Raw genomic sequence first — 15310 nt, 5'->3', positions numbered from 1 at the left:
TTTGTGTATGTGTGTGCACGCGCATGCAGTATACCACACCACATGAAATGACATATGCACATCTGCTAGAGTGGGAGGAGATGTAAGTGAGCTCTCTCACTACAGTGCTTTTCCTCTGCCATCTCTGCAAACTGTTCACTCTTCAGGTTACTGGACAAAGGCCTCCTCATCAAACAACTTGCCCCTTCTTTGTCCCCAAGCATCACTGTCACAAACCATGAGTGATCCTATAAGGTAAGCTATTATATTGCAAAGTAGAATGAAGAAATTAATTTACTCTTCAAAAATAAACAATAAAAATCTTAAGTGTTGGAACTTTTTTGCATCACAACTTTCCTGCATTACCTCAGACAAAAGCAGATTTAGCTATCAGGAAGTAACAAATATTGCAGTAAAGTCCTGATTTTCTTACCAGAAATGGTTGTTACAGCCGATTCTCCCGAATCCTCACCTTTTTTCAGACACGGAAAAAAAAAAAGAGAGGGAGAGAGAGAGAAAAAACCCATAAAGAAGTTTCTAACACATACATAACCGTCCTCAGCAGCCCTTCCTTATGTATCAAAGCTTACTGCATACACCAGCAGAGGGCAACACCTGCTTACCAGAACACTTCCAGGTTGCCAAAAAGGCAGATGCAACAATCTCTGATGAAAAAAAAATTACCATTTTTATGAATTCAAATTGAATTCACCTGAAGACGATTTCTTTTCAACAAATACTGGACCGTTTGCATTGCATAATGTTAAGAAAACAAAAATAATTGACCCAAGATATGTACCACACTAGCCTGAAAGCCACAGACCTACCCTGACTGTCTTGCTAATTCTGGGAATGGGAATCAAGGTATACATAACAAGATGGCTATAGGTGGGTACAAAGAACTCTTCTCAGACTTTGTATAATAATACTGAGACTTGGCAAATTTATCCCATACATATCTGATCTTCTTTCTGTCCTTCGAAGAACAGCAATCCAAAAATCTAACTCAAGTTTGAACCTCTGATTGTGATAGCAGCCAGCTAACTTTATATAGCAAATACCACTCACTAAATCTTTAATGTTGTTATAGTCAATATTTTGATTACACAAAAAAAAAAAAAAAAAAAAAGGAAATTTGGTATCTGGTTGCCACACCAACTTCAAAATTAGTCCTTTCATTCTTAGAGTGGTATTTGACAGCGCCACTGACAAGTCGAATCACAGTTTCCATAGATACATAACCTAAAGAACAGCCGGCTGCAAATATTAAATACTATTTACAAAAACATACGTAAAGTATTTCAGCTCAGCATCTTCTCTCAAAACTCAAGTCATCCTATAATGTTACTTATAATACACTAATTATACTATAAAGCCTTTCCTGTTGTAGAAGAGATAAGTCAGGAATATCAAAAGTCCCTGCAGAAACCCAGAATTTTTTGGTTAAATATAGTTAACAAGGAGTTTCTGAAATGCTAATAACTCCATGATTCCTTGCTCAGACTATTTTGCTTGCTATAATGAAAACTAGTATTAGCTTCTTTCCAAAGGATAAATATAAATCTAATTTCTGCAGTGAAAGGAGAATCAGCCATCTCAGTGATCTTATTTTAATTTTCTCTGGAAAATTAATGATTCCATTTGCATGATGATGCCATTTGCATGATGGCATACCAATAAGCCACAAGGACGATATGGCTAATTAATTTACAAACATTTGCATATACTTAGCTATCTCCATGAATTAAAAAGTAACAGCAGCAGCAATCTTTCTACTCACTTTCTAAAACATAAGAACAATGGGGAAAAAATTACACAGAACCCGCATATACCTGTTATATCTCTTCTGCCAGGCAGCGTAGCAGCAGTGTCAACTACAAAGGAAGAAGATTTTTTAGGAGCAGAAGTTTTTATATATTTTTTTACAAATGCATATATACAAATACATTTTTAAACACAACCATTTTACATGTGCTATTCACTTCAAGCTGGTGTGCAAAAACTGTTCTGCATCCATTGAAAAATGTATGTCAAGTCTTTTTGAAAGCTGGAATTTGAACTCTTAGGAGTCCAATTTTTTACTCAGTTTATCATTTTAATGCTTATGGAAGACACAGATTAGCCTGTGAGCCTTCCCACCACCCTTCCATTGCTAATGTCTTCAGAAAGCCTTTCAGCACATTTGCTTGAACAAAGATGAACTAGACTAAATAGCAGCAACCAAAAAAGTAACAGGCATGCGCAACTGTGCTTTCATACAACTATTGTTGCAAAAATGTGGAAATGCTGCTGAATTATTTAGAAAGTGAAATTTTATAAATTCAAAGAGAAACAGAGAAATTGAACAAACAAAAAGCATGGGGCAGGAGAGTCGGTAGGACATGGATGCTTTATTCCACATATACTTACAAATTACATGACACGCACTTTGAGAATACATCTACATCAGGATGTGCGTATACATCATGTAAACACTCACATGCCCAAGAACTGCACGACCAAAAAACATCTAAACAATGAGCAGATAGCTCAGCATGTAGGAGACCTGCATGAATGAACAAGGAACACCTCTCGAAACTCAAACACAAGCAAGAAATATACAGGAGGTGGAAGCAGAGACAGGCCACTTGGGATGAATACAGGGATGTTGTGAGAATTTGAAGAAATTTGATGAGGAGAGCTGAAGTCCATTTGGAATTGTATCTGACTGTCAAAGACAACAAGAAGGGCTTCTTCAAATACATCAGTAATAAAAAAGAAAACTACGGAAAAAGTAGGCCCACTTTGGAATGCAGCAGAGGCCCAGAGAACACAGAGAAGGCAGAGGTACTAAATGTCTTCTTTGCATCAGTCTTCCATGTCAAGGCCAGCCCTCAGGAATCCCTGACCCAGGAGACCAGGGACAAGATCTAGAGAAAGGAAGCCTTTCTTGAGAGTTGCGTCAGAGATCATTTATACAAATTTGACATCCACGAGTCCATGGGCCCTGACAGGACGCACCCACGAGTCCTGAGGAAGCTGGTGGATGTCATTGCTAGGCCACTCTCGATCATCCTTGAAAGGTCACAGCAATCAGAAGAGGCGCGTGTGGACGAAAGCAAATGCCACCACAGTATTCACAAAGGGCAAGAAGGAGGACTCTGGGAACTACAGGCCAACCAGTCTCACTTCAGTCCCTGGAAAGGTGTAGAACAGCTCGTCATGAAGGCCATCTCTAAGCATGTGGAAGACAAGAAGGCGATCAGGAGTAGTCAGCATAGACTCACCAAAAGAAAATCATGCTTAACCAATCAGATTGCCTTCTACCATGGTTCGACTGGCTGGATAGATGAGAAGAGAACAGTGGATGTTGCCTACCTGGACTTCAGCAAGGCTTTTGACACTGTCTCCCATAACATCCTTCTAGCCAAGCTCAGGAAGTATGGGCTGCACGAGTGGATTGTGAGGTGGACTGAGAACTAGCTGAATGGCAGAGCTCAGAGGGCTGTGATCAGTGACACAGAGTCTAACCGGACCTGTAACTAGTGGTATGCCCCATGGGCCAGTACTGGGTCCAGTATTGTTTAACTTATTTATCAGTGGCTTGGATGAAGGGATGCAGTGCCTCCTCAGCAAGTTTCTTGACAATGCAGACTGGGAGAACTGGCTGATACCCCAGGACAGGACAGGGATCTGGGGGTTCTGATGGACAGCAACTTGTCCGTGAGTCAGCAGCAAAGTGCCCTTGCAGTCAAGAAGGCCAGTGGTATCCTGCACTGCCTTAGGAAGAGCATTGCCAGCAGGTTGAGGGAGGCAATCCTCCCTCTCTACTCAGCCATGGTGAGGCCGCACTTGAAATGCTGTGTCCAGTCCTGGGCTCCTCAGTTCAAGAGAGACATGGAGTTCCCACAGTGAAGGGCTACTAAAATTATTAAGGGTCTGGAGCATCTCTCATAATGACATGTATAATCAGAGGGACACTTTTTTCTGGATGCAAATCTAATCATGACTTCTTTCACAGGACAATATTCACATACATACAGTTGCTAGAAATTACTAGTGAGAATGAGACTTCTTCCTGATCAAGGTGCAGCATTAAGTTCACTAGTCTTTTACCAGAATCACCTCTGCATACAGAAAGCGGGAAAGAGGAGATGCTGTCATACATTATTTAATTTCACTTACACTTGTCAACCCTCCTCCTTTGTTGTGTTTAAAAACTAGGAAAGAAAGTGAATAGGGCTTCATTTTTTATTTCCCTTACATTGTTTACTATTGCTAAGAGGAAGAAGATCCTTACCTATATGAAACCTTGTTTTATTTGCTTCACGTATTTTTATTTGCAACACTGTTAGCTCAGGATCATCAAATCAACATACCAAATATCCTGTTGTAAAACACAGTATTATATATATTAGTTATACTTTCCTATATTTTCTCTAATAGGGAACATCCCAGCAATGAATAGGCAAGTAACACTTTCCAGTATTATTCTTTCCTTTTGTTGATGGAAGGGAGACAGAATAGGTCCCCACAAGAATATTTGTTTCTGAAGGAAAAGGAAATTCGATTAAATAACCACCAGTATCTGTTACTAACATGCATCATTAGAAACAAAAGCAGCATGCCCCTTACTGTCTTCATATCACTTTGTACTACTCTGACACAAATAGCTTGGCAAACCGAGACTTGAGAATTCTCTCTGTATAGCCAAACTGTTCCACTGGTATAAAGCCTGTTCAGCAACTCTTGCTATTGCTCCATACCACAGCTGCAAAAAGCTTACTTGGGAACGAGTATTTGCATTGTGACAACTTTCATTTCCCATTTGACTTTGTATGACAATGGGAACCACTGTAACTTTAACAGTTCCAGCCTGGGAGGAGACTAAATCCTTGAATAACAGTACTTAAGCCTAAATCCACAATGTGACATAGCTCTGATACCACTGTCTGCCCTGTCTACAAAACAGCCTTGTGCTTACAGCATTCCCTAGAATGACTGATCTTAACCAACAGTCTACTGGCTTTTTTAGGATGGGATTGTCTCCACATGTCCTGCTGAAGCTGTTCCATCAAGCAAAGCAGAATTCAAAGCTCAGTTCACCCAAAGGGAAAGAAAAAGAGGATTTGTAACACACTGGTCAAGATGCGATGGATGGTTTTGGTCCCTGTACCAAAGGCATCGTCACTTTTTGTGTTTTTCTTTTTAGTAACTCAGAAAAAGCCCTTAAAGTATGAACAATGTAAAATGTTCTATCTCCAACTGGAAGAATTAAAAATATCATTTTCTTCTCCATAGTGCCAATCTAATTTATGATCAGTACCCACTTTCTTAAAACTTTTGGAAAGGCAGTACCCTTTCTGATTCACCTGTATTCAGGCAACCCACTCTGCCAGTACCAGTTCAGTTTTCCGGGGGTGGAGGCCTGAGAAACATTTAGAACCTGGCTGCAGACAACAACATCATGAAAGAACTAAGTTACTAGCAGCTGCTTCTTGCTCCCCTATCTCAGTGCTGTTTTACCATTTTAGCACTTCATGATCACCTTCAAGCTTTCACCAGAAAGCATCGTTTGAGCAAGCCTGAGACAGAAACTGAAGTGCTTTCTCTGGGGAAAGAGAAAAGAGTCTAAACTGTAGTGAACTAGAGAGCCCACATGGACACCCACCCTGCCCAGTCTGTGTGGTGTGGAGGGGCAGGGGGATGGTACAGCAAGAAGGGTCATGCATGCTGACCTCTGTCTCTCAGGAAACTTGGTTAGAGAATGTAAGGAGCAGTTGCCTCATAGTCAAGTCCAGACACGAAATTTCAATCAGATCAGCTCTCACAAATAGATCCTCAGCAAAATCTGAATGGAAGAATCCCAAGGGACACCTTGATCTCGCTATGCTGCAGTACTTGGCTGACACCTCAGAACAGCATTAGATAACCACAACTGTGTATTGCTGGTAAGATCAGTTTTGATTTACAAATACAAACAAAAAATATCAGGAAATTAGTAAAAAAACATAGATTTTCTAAATAGGATGTGATAGCAAACAGAGCATACAAAAAATTCAACTGATTCAGGCAGTGGAATTGATTTGCAGTAAGAATTCCCTCCAAAAATTATAAAATGGAAGTTTTTATTCCAAATAGATACATATCACTTTGTGGCTTAAAAACAAAACAAAACAAACAAACAAAAAACAACAACAAAACAACAACAACAACACAAAAAAAAGCACCAAAAAAAACCCAAACAAAACCAAACCAACCCCAACTATTTTAGATCAACAAGTAGTCAAGTCCACACTGCATTTTTAAGTCAATACAAATTCTTTTCTAAACATTCTCACTGGCAACAATTATCAGTATGTATTACATCAGTTACCAGCACTGTGCAGCAACTACCATCCATTTGTATTCAGTGTTACTAGGATACAACCATATGACAACACCTGGCATTAATGCATTTCGTAGGACTTGCTCATAGACAAACCTGAGTAGCCCAAACAACAACATTTCCAAATGGTACTATTCTAAACCTGATCTATTTACAGAAATGGACACTGAAAATAAAACATTCAATTCTCATATTAAAATTAAATCCGTATTTTCTATTAAGAGATTGGTTCCCTTTAGTATTTGATAAACTTTTCAGCTGGATAAACATTCTGCCAAAATGAACCATCCTGTTACACAAGGCATTAGTAATAGTAACACCTCCCCAGTTGTTCCACTGTAGAGATTAGGCCATATTGACTTTTCCCGTAAGTTAGGTTGAGGCACGTTGCAGAAGTTTATAGGATAAAACTACATGCACTCTTAATTTCATTGTTTGGTGCCCCTCATGACACTTCACGTCTGCTCTGACTCTTAGCAGTGGCACCATGGAAGAAAGGATGAATTATCACTGTCTATTGGACAGAAGCAAATGTAAGAAAATGATGAAAGTGCTTGTTCACATTAGGCTCTGTCACCTTGGCCAGTTCATTTTAGTATCCTTAACAGAAAATTTAGGTGCAGTATTTTGAACTCAGCTTTGATTTCCTAAAAACAGGTTTTTAGGAAACAGGGTTATAAATACAGTTTTTACCTGTTTGCATAAAGCTGTACGTTAGATACTAAAGTGAATAAAATCACCTCTTCTCTGACAGGCTTATTTCCAAAAAGCTACTTCCTTTGATATCACATAAAAGGGAAGCAATGAGAGCAAAGAAAGGGAAGGTCAAACATGCATTCTGTTAATAGGTAAAAAGTAGAGTGGTACATGACTCATCAAATAGGCACTCCAGAGTCAAGTATTTTTTCCCTGTCACATTTACTTCCTTTAAGAGCTTCTAGAGGTTTCTGTAGTACTGTCCCCTTATAGCTTTAGGCAAGAAAATGGTATTGGGCAAAAATTTTATTTTGCCACCTCCAGCTTTCATGATCTGCTCAGTAAACGTAACAATATGGCCCGAAGTTTCATATCCAACAGACTGGGGTGCAGACTGGATGAATGGCAGCTACATTTCCACCTTCTGCCTGAGGAGGTGAAGCCGTGGAACTCCACCCTCCCTTTTGAGAAAGCTGATCCAGTCATCAGAAGTGCGCATAGCTCTGGAAACTTTTAAGAGGGATTACATGAGGCTTAATCATACCTCCCGTTGCCCACACCTGCAAACTAGAATGACAGCCCAAACTGAAGTTTTCTATTCCTTGAGCATGCAAAGGTGAAACAGTCACACAGGGCATCAGTCACTTCTCATTTCTCCCATCACCATCACTGCTTTGCTTCCACAACCCTGGAAATCCCCTCCAGCAACAGCAGCATCACGCTCAGCAATATTGGAAGTGAAAAGAATACAAGGAATAGAGGCGGCAACACCTTAATCCTGCAGGTTGGACAGGACAGTTTAGAAAAATCAAAAATGCTACAGCATCAATACTGAAATGTATTTCTTAAAAAAAATGCAAGGAAAAGCAACAGGCACCAGACTCCTGCTGAAAGTTAGGGCATCTGTACCACAAAAATGAGATGACAGTGCTTTATGGTCAGTGACACCGTTTACAGTTAGGTCATCAATAACCTGGTTTATTTACTCCTTGAAATTTGTAAAACATATCCCATCATCTCTGTGCTCCTTTGCATAAATACACAGTGTAACAGTTTGAATATTTATATTTGGATTAGGAATGTTACTGTTTAATGTGTAACTGAAACGATTAATGTTTAAACAGTACATTTCTTCCAGTTGTCAAGTTATTTTTCAAGGCAACTTGCAAATGTGCCAGGTAAAAATGACAACTGGTGCTCACTGATGACTAAAATTACTTTCCAAGCATTTAGCATTTTAAACTCACCTATTTTCTTGTGGGTTTGTATTCTCTTAAATCACCCAGAGCTTTTTTAGTGCACTTTTTCCCTTGAATTATGCAGAGATAATAGTAATATAATTAAAGTACGCTAAATAGAATGGTATAGCCAAATAGGCATCATTCATCAAGGAACAAGATAGAGATTTTCTAAAGTCAGCATTTGGAACAGTGAACACATCTTTCACTTACGCATTTTTAAAACCCAGATCTTTAAAGTGAGATATGTTCAACCTGTGGCACTCTTTCTCCATATCACAGCTGTTATGCTAGTTCCCATTCTCAGAAAAAGTGGAATTATCAAAGGAACCTGAGGAATGTAAGTAGGTTAGTGATGCACAATGTGTGAGGCCTCCTCCCCTCTTTAGCCCTATCTGCAGTACTTACACCTGCTCAGCATGTAATGGCTACACCAAGCAGAGGAGAACCAGAAGACTGCGTTAGTTGAAAGAAGCAGAGTCGCATCTCCAACTCAGACCTGAAGGTTTGCTACTGCTAAATTCCATTTGTCCAAGAAATGTGATGAGCTCTCATCACAAACTGGGAAGCAGTAATTTATGTCCTTTCTTGCAAACCTTCAGACACAGAAGTTACAAAGCTACTGCAAAGGTAATACCATCTGCTTCTGGGGAAGAGATACTTGGTTAAAGTTAAGCATGCCATTAAGTGCTAAGCAAATATGTAAATCTTACCAGAATTGGGATTCTGGTCCTTATTAGATCTCACATGGTTAAGAAAAAACTAAATACACATTTTTGGTAATCTGAGTAAGTATTATAAAAATAAATAATAAAATCAGAAGAATCTGAAGAGTCAAAGAAACGTGGGAAAAGGAGGTAAGGAAACATAAACTAACATGATGTTAAGTCAACCTAGATTTCTTAGTGGAGAGCATCCATTTAGTGAACTGCTGCCTGTGAGACACCAATTAGCTAGTGGTTTACAATCACAAAGATTCTGGGTGATTAAGCGAAGGAGAAATCACAGTAACCTTTGACTAAATATTTTACAAACTGTTGTTTTATGAAGGCAAAAAATGCCAACCAAGTAATTGTAAAAAAATTTTTAAACTTGTCCTCCAGCACAATTACAGCAGTAACAAACCACTTCTTTGCACCTTTTGGCACAGGAGGCGTAGCTTTTCCCAAGCTTTAGCCCTTTGCCAATTATGTTCTTTGTGGGTGCAAAATCAGATCTTCTTGAAGACTTACTACTCAAAATCCTTCTGTTTTCACAAATAGAGAAGCCTCCAAGATCAGATAATTTTTACACAGGTGTACAGAGGAGTTTATACAAAGAAATCAGAATGTAAAACTAGTACAACTATCATATTAAAATTGCCAGGCACTGACTACGATATGCTCCTACTGTCAATGCTTTGGCTTTGTTTAATTGTTGAACTGATATTTGCTAAATATATGCATTTCACTGGCTGATTTGGAGGGGGAGAGCAATCAGCTAAAGTAGGCAAATATACTGTTACAAAAAAATCCAGTGAACTTTTCTTCAAAATGTTGTTTTTCTTCCAAGTTATCTAGAGGAGATAACACGTTTGGCAGTAGAGATGGCCTCTGTACCAAAACAAACCTCTATCAGCATAGTTCAAGCTGAATTTGAGCTTTGGAAAGCATGCATCTTACACACTCCAGTGCTAGAGAATTCTTGCAGACAGACAAAGGATTCCACAAGACCTTAAATCACTAATATTAAGATCATAAATCAGGTGGGGCTGGAGTTGCGCACTGCCTAACCAAGCTGTCATGCTCTATATTCAGGGCAGAAAGGGTTAGAACTAAAACCAAGAAGGCTATCCTTTCTGTGCCCAGTGAAAGATAATCAGATGCACCACTCTGACTAACATATAACCCACTATTCAGGCAGATGTCTCTCAGACTTTCTTTATACCAAACTTTTGTCTGGTAGGCAGAATGTTCTCCTTTTCAGCCCTATGACTGTATTCCTTCAAACACAGTCATACATGAGCAAAACTGAAGACAACCTGTCTTCAGCTCCTCTCCCAAACCACGCAACGCAGTAGAGACTATGTGCTCCCAACTAAAGCATCAGGCCAGCAAAGTCATTTCATTCACTGTGACCTAGCGCTAGAGGAATTCTCCCTGAGACCTGGTCTGGCGGACAGATTTCTTTCTCTCCCAGAAAAACCTTATTTTAATAAGGTAACCTCATTTTAATGCCCTTATTAAGACACTTTTAATCTACCTGGTCAGGCAGTGATTCTAACATTACACAGCTAAAAGATATTTTTTAGTCTGCACAAAAGAGATAGGTACAATTTTTAAGGATAAAAGTGATAAGGACTAAGACTGGCACCGCAGTTTAACTGAAGCTTCTATCCTATATAAGAATTTTAGGAACCAATTATGGTAGTCACCTTAAAATCTCTGAAGGACTTTGGTGATAATACCATTTACTGTGTTTGATAAACTTTAATCAAGCTAGGGAGGGATCAAATTTGTCTTTCTTGTCAACAGATATGATAGGGAAAGCTAGAAAGAAGATTATTCTATTGCTTTAGCTCAATTTCTCAAAAATCTTGGTTTGGTTTAAAGATTTTTATGGTTCTTTTCAGGGCAGAGAGGAATTTTGAGCAATGTGTGAGAAACCATTTTGCCATTTTAATAAAGGAAGACATTACTGATATAGAAACAAAAAGAAATCAGAGCTTACAGTAATCTTTACAGATGTAGACCATACTAGCTGAAGATGGTGTAATGCGCCAGTGAAGCAATGAAAAGTTGCATTTGTTGAAGTTCTGGCTCAGCAGAAGTGCAGAATGAGGACAAGCAATGCTTTCCTCTATGTTTATTCCCCGAACTGAAGGTGTGCAATTTAAACATTTTAAGGTGACATTGATAAAAGGCTCTAATACTCCGAGTTTTGGTTGGCTGCATTGTGCTCTCATTGCCATTACATGGACAGTAGACAGACACAAAAGTTGAAGCAAGTGGAAAGTGTTTGAAGGACTGCTGCTATGCCTTAGACATTTGGATAAAAGCTGGTGAAAGCTGAAGATCCTCACATGATCTCATTAAGCATTTAGCTAGAAATTACTAATAGGCAAAAAGTCTGCAAAACCTGGAAGACAAATGTTAAACACATTCAGATCAACTTTTGACAAAAATACTATTTTAAAAACAGGGGTGCACTGGTACTTACCACATGGCAAAGAGTTATCCTCTTCTACTGTCTTGTTATAGACCCAATCCTCCTTTCTCCAGCGTATAACACCGCTATCTTCACAGTCCAGAGATTGTTTTATATTTGCTCGATCCCACATTCTGAACATGTACAGCTCCCCAGTCACACCCAGGTTAGGTGACACAGCTGTACCCGGCACCTTTGAACAGCCAAGTAAGAACTGCCCTTTTCCAGGGAAATTAAATTTCCCAGTTAGTTTTTTGTTTTCTTTCTTTGTTCCATTTATGAATAACTTCATCTCCTTATCTTCACTTTTCCACTGGATACATATTTGGTTCCAAGTGTTTTCATGAAGTTCCACTGTTGTATTTATTTCATTTCCAAACAACCATATCCTCAATTTACCATGATCTCCTGTAAGTCCAAGATCGTATTTATCCACAGAGAGATTTGTGTGAGGTGTTTCTTGAATGTATACGTATGCTGTCCAGGGACTATCTGAGGAATACAGCTTGAGGTGCACACAGACAATGAATTCTTTCAAGGGACGCAGAGAAATTCTTGGTGACATAATCCAAGGATCTTCACATGCAGTCTTAAAGACGGCTTTGTATCGTCCTAGGAAATCCTCCTGATCTAAACAAAGAAAAGGTGATTTGTAAAATGATTTATTTTTAAAAAGGATCTTGTACATGAATGTCACTCTTCCGTATAGTAACTTTGCTAGGCATTTACCTGGGAGTTTTCAAAACCACATCCATGGTTTCTAACACATCAACAACCCTTGCCTCTTTGCTGCCGAATGGATTTTCATCCTCTGCCTCCAGAAGACGGCACACTGACTGACCTCGCTAGCACACCATCCCTCAAACATTGGCATGCTGCCCCCAGGCTCATCTCTAGCTAGATAAGCTTTATCCCTTTCCCCCTTCAAATTTAGTTTAAAGCTCTTCTAATGAACCCTGCCAACTCCTGTGCAAAGATCCTTCTCCCACTTTGAGACAGGTGTACCCCATATGTTGCCAGCAGACCTGGCGTCATGTAAACCAACCCCTGATCAAAAAGAAAATGTCTATCTAGGGAAGCACACAGATGACAAGGGGCAGGCAAAAAGAGAATCACAGTTCCTGGTTCCTATTTCCAGGACTGCACAGGTATTTTGCATTTAATAGATACTGAATAAAATACAGAAACAGTGCTAGAAGAGAATATAGCCCTTCTGCCTTCTCATGTCCCAGGCTTCCATTCTCCTTCTCCGAACAATATCATGCATTTTTAAAAAAGGAAAAAAAGAAGACCCAGGGAAATAGGTCAGTTAATCCCACCTCTGTGCCCAGCAGGATCATGGAGCATAACCTTCTGGAAGCTCTTCTAAGGCACATGAAAAATGAGGACATGACTGGTGACAGCCAACACGGCTTCACTAATGGCAAACTGTGCCTGAAATATTTGGTGGCCTTCTATGACAGGGTTACAGTGCTGGTGGATAAGGGAAGAGTGACGGGCATTATCTCCTTGGACTTGTGCAAAGCATTTGACACTGTCCCACATGACATCCTTTTCTCTAAACTGCAGCAGCATGGATTTAATGGATAGATGACTCAGTGGGTAAGGAATTGGCTGGATGGTTGCACTCAAAGAATTTTAGCAAACAGCTTGATGTTCAAGTGGAGATCAGTGACGAGTGGCGTTCCTTGGTGGTCGGTATTGGGACCGGTGCTGTTTAACATCTTTGTCAGCAACACTGACAGTGGGATTGAGTGCACCCTCAGCAAGTTTGCTGACAACACCAAGCTCTGTGGTGCAGTCAACACCCTGGAGGGAAGAGGTGCCATCCGGAGCAGCTTTGACAGGATTGAGAGGGGGCCCTGTGCAAACATTATGAAGTTCAATGAGGCCGAGTGCGAGTTCCTGCACCTGGGTGAGGGCAATCCCAAGCACAAATACAGAAACTGGATTGAAAGCAGCCCTGAGGAGAAGGACTTGGAGTATTGGTTGATGAGAAGCTCAATGTAACCTAGCAATGTGCACCTGCAGCCCAGAAAGCCAATCATGCCATGGACTGCACCAAAAGAAGCATGGCCAGAAGATGAAGGGAGGTAATTCTGCCCCTCTGCTCCACTCTCGTGAGACCCAACCTGGAGTACTGTGTGCAGCTCTGGAGTCCTCCGCACAAGAGGGACATGGACCCACTGGAGCAAGGGCCACGAAGATGATCAGAGGGCCAGAGCACCTCTTCTAAGAACACAGGCTGAGAGAATCGAATCTAAGAAAAACTCCTACAGGGCTTGTTCAGCCTGGAGAAGAGAAAGCTCCACAGACACCTTATAGCAACCTTCCAGTACCTAAAGGGGCCTACAAGAAATCTGGAGAGAGACTTAGAAGGGCAAGTAGAGATAGGACAAGGGATAACAGCTTTACAGTGAGAGAGGGTAGATTTAGACTAGGTTCTAGTGTCCTCAACATCAAAAGGACATGGAACTGTTGGAACAACTCCAGAGAAGGCCCACGAGGATGATCAGGGGACTGGAGCACCTCCTGTATGAAGATAGGCTGAGGAAGTTCGGGCTGTTCAGCCTGGAGAAGAGAAGGCTGCGTGGGGACCTCATAGCAGCCTTCCAGTGTCTGAAGAACGGCTATAGGGATGCTGGGGAGGGACTCTTCATTAGGGACTGTAGTGACAGGACAAGGGGTAATGGGTTAAAACTTAAACAGGGGAAGTTTAGATTGGATATAAGGAAGAAGTTCTTTACTGTGAGGGGGGTGAGGCACTGGAATGGGTTGCCCAGGGAGGTTGTGAATGCTCCATCCCTGGCAGTGTTCAAGGCCGGGTTGGACAGAGCCTTGGGTGACATGGCTGAGTGTGAGGTGTCCCTGCCCATGGCAGGGGGGTTGGAACTAGATGATCTTAAGGTCCTTTCCAACCCTGTCTATTCTATGATTCTATAAGGAAGTTCTTTACTATGGGGGAATAACTTCCCAGAGAAGCTGTGGCTGCCCCATCCCTGACAGTGTTCAAGGCCAGGTTGGATGGGGCTTTCAGCAACCTGCTCTAGTGGAAGGTGTCCCTGCCTGCGGTAGGGACTTGGAACTAGATGATCTTTAGGATCCCTTCTAACCCAAATCATACAATGATGCGATTATTTAATATTTTTTTCCAGCCCTGAGATTCTTAAATCCCGTGCTGCATAGCAGCAGAGTTTCAGCAAGAAAGGTAGAAACCAGCCATATTCTAGAAGAGAATTAGTTTTAAGTAACTTTCAGAAAATGTGTTTTGGTATATTTTGAATTTAATCCCATCCAGCTCCCATTCCTGTTCTCTACCAGGGCATTTACTTGCAGAGACACCTGGTCTGTCAATTGCTAGCCTACTGAGGCATTGAGGTGACAGCAACTCAGAATTCAACTGTGAGAGTAAATAAAATTTAAGGTGCTAACAACAGTTAAAACAAGGTTTTAGTTAAACAGTTAAAACAGTTGAAAACAAGGTTTCAGGCTCTGTCAATGCTGGTAAATAAGCACTGCCAGAGAATACCCCAAACACTGGAACTTGATCGTATTTGTTAAGTTTTGGTAGGTGCCTCATTTCCTCTACTGTCCCACTGAGGGAAGTATAGGCTTTTGCGGCTATAAGTGTAAGCTCTTTGGAGTCAACTCTTATTTTGTGGAAAAATGCACATTCCGACAATATAATCACTATCATGATTGCTCACTTTAAACCACGACAGGTGCACCCATCAGCAACTAAATACATCCGATCTAAGAAAAACTCCTACAGCGCATGAGATGTAAGTACAGAAAAATGAAACAGCTTTGTAGATACTCATCCAACACAAGAGAACCCATTACT

General features: G+C 40.5%; 1 protein-coding gene across 3 annotated transcripts in view; it reads right to left on the bottom strand.

Annotated features, from left to right (window-relative positions):
* ADGRG2 (adhesion G protein-coupled receptor G2) overlaps positions 1–15310 on the bottom strand; it is a 61774-nt gene that overhangs the window by 33113 nt on the left and 13351 nt on the right. For 2 of the 3 annotated variants that reach the window (XM_065677347.1, XM_065677349.1), the window contains exons 3-5: positions 11479–12096; positions 1812–1853; positions 413–451 (exon numbers count right to left, since the gene is read on the bottom strand). In XM_065677347.1, coding sequence (XP_065533419.1) covers positions 413–451; positions 1812–1853; positions 11479–12096 — 699 coding nt within the window. The remainder of the gene's footprint in view (positions 1–412; positions 452–1811; positions 1854–11478; positions 12097–15310) is intronic. The other variant, XM_065677350.1, reaches the window with a different exon arrangement.

Source organism: Lathamus discolor, chromosome 4 (assembly GCF_037157495.1).
Source record: "Lathamus discolor isolate bLatDis1 chromosome 4, bLatDis1.hap1, whole genome shotgun sequence".
Classification (NCBI taxonomy): domain Eukaryota; kingdom Metazoa; phylum Chordata; class Aves; order Psittaciformes; family Psittacidae; genus Lathamus; species Lathamus discolor.
The sequence above is the reverse complement of the archived record's forward strand: the minus strand, read 5'-3'. Positions and strand labels throughout refer to the sequence as shown.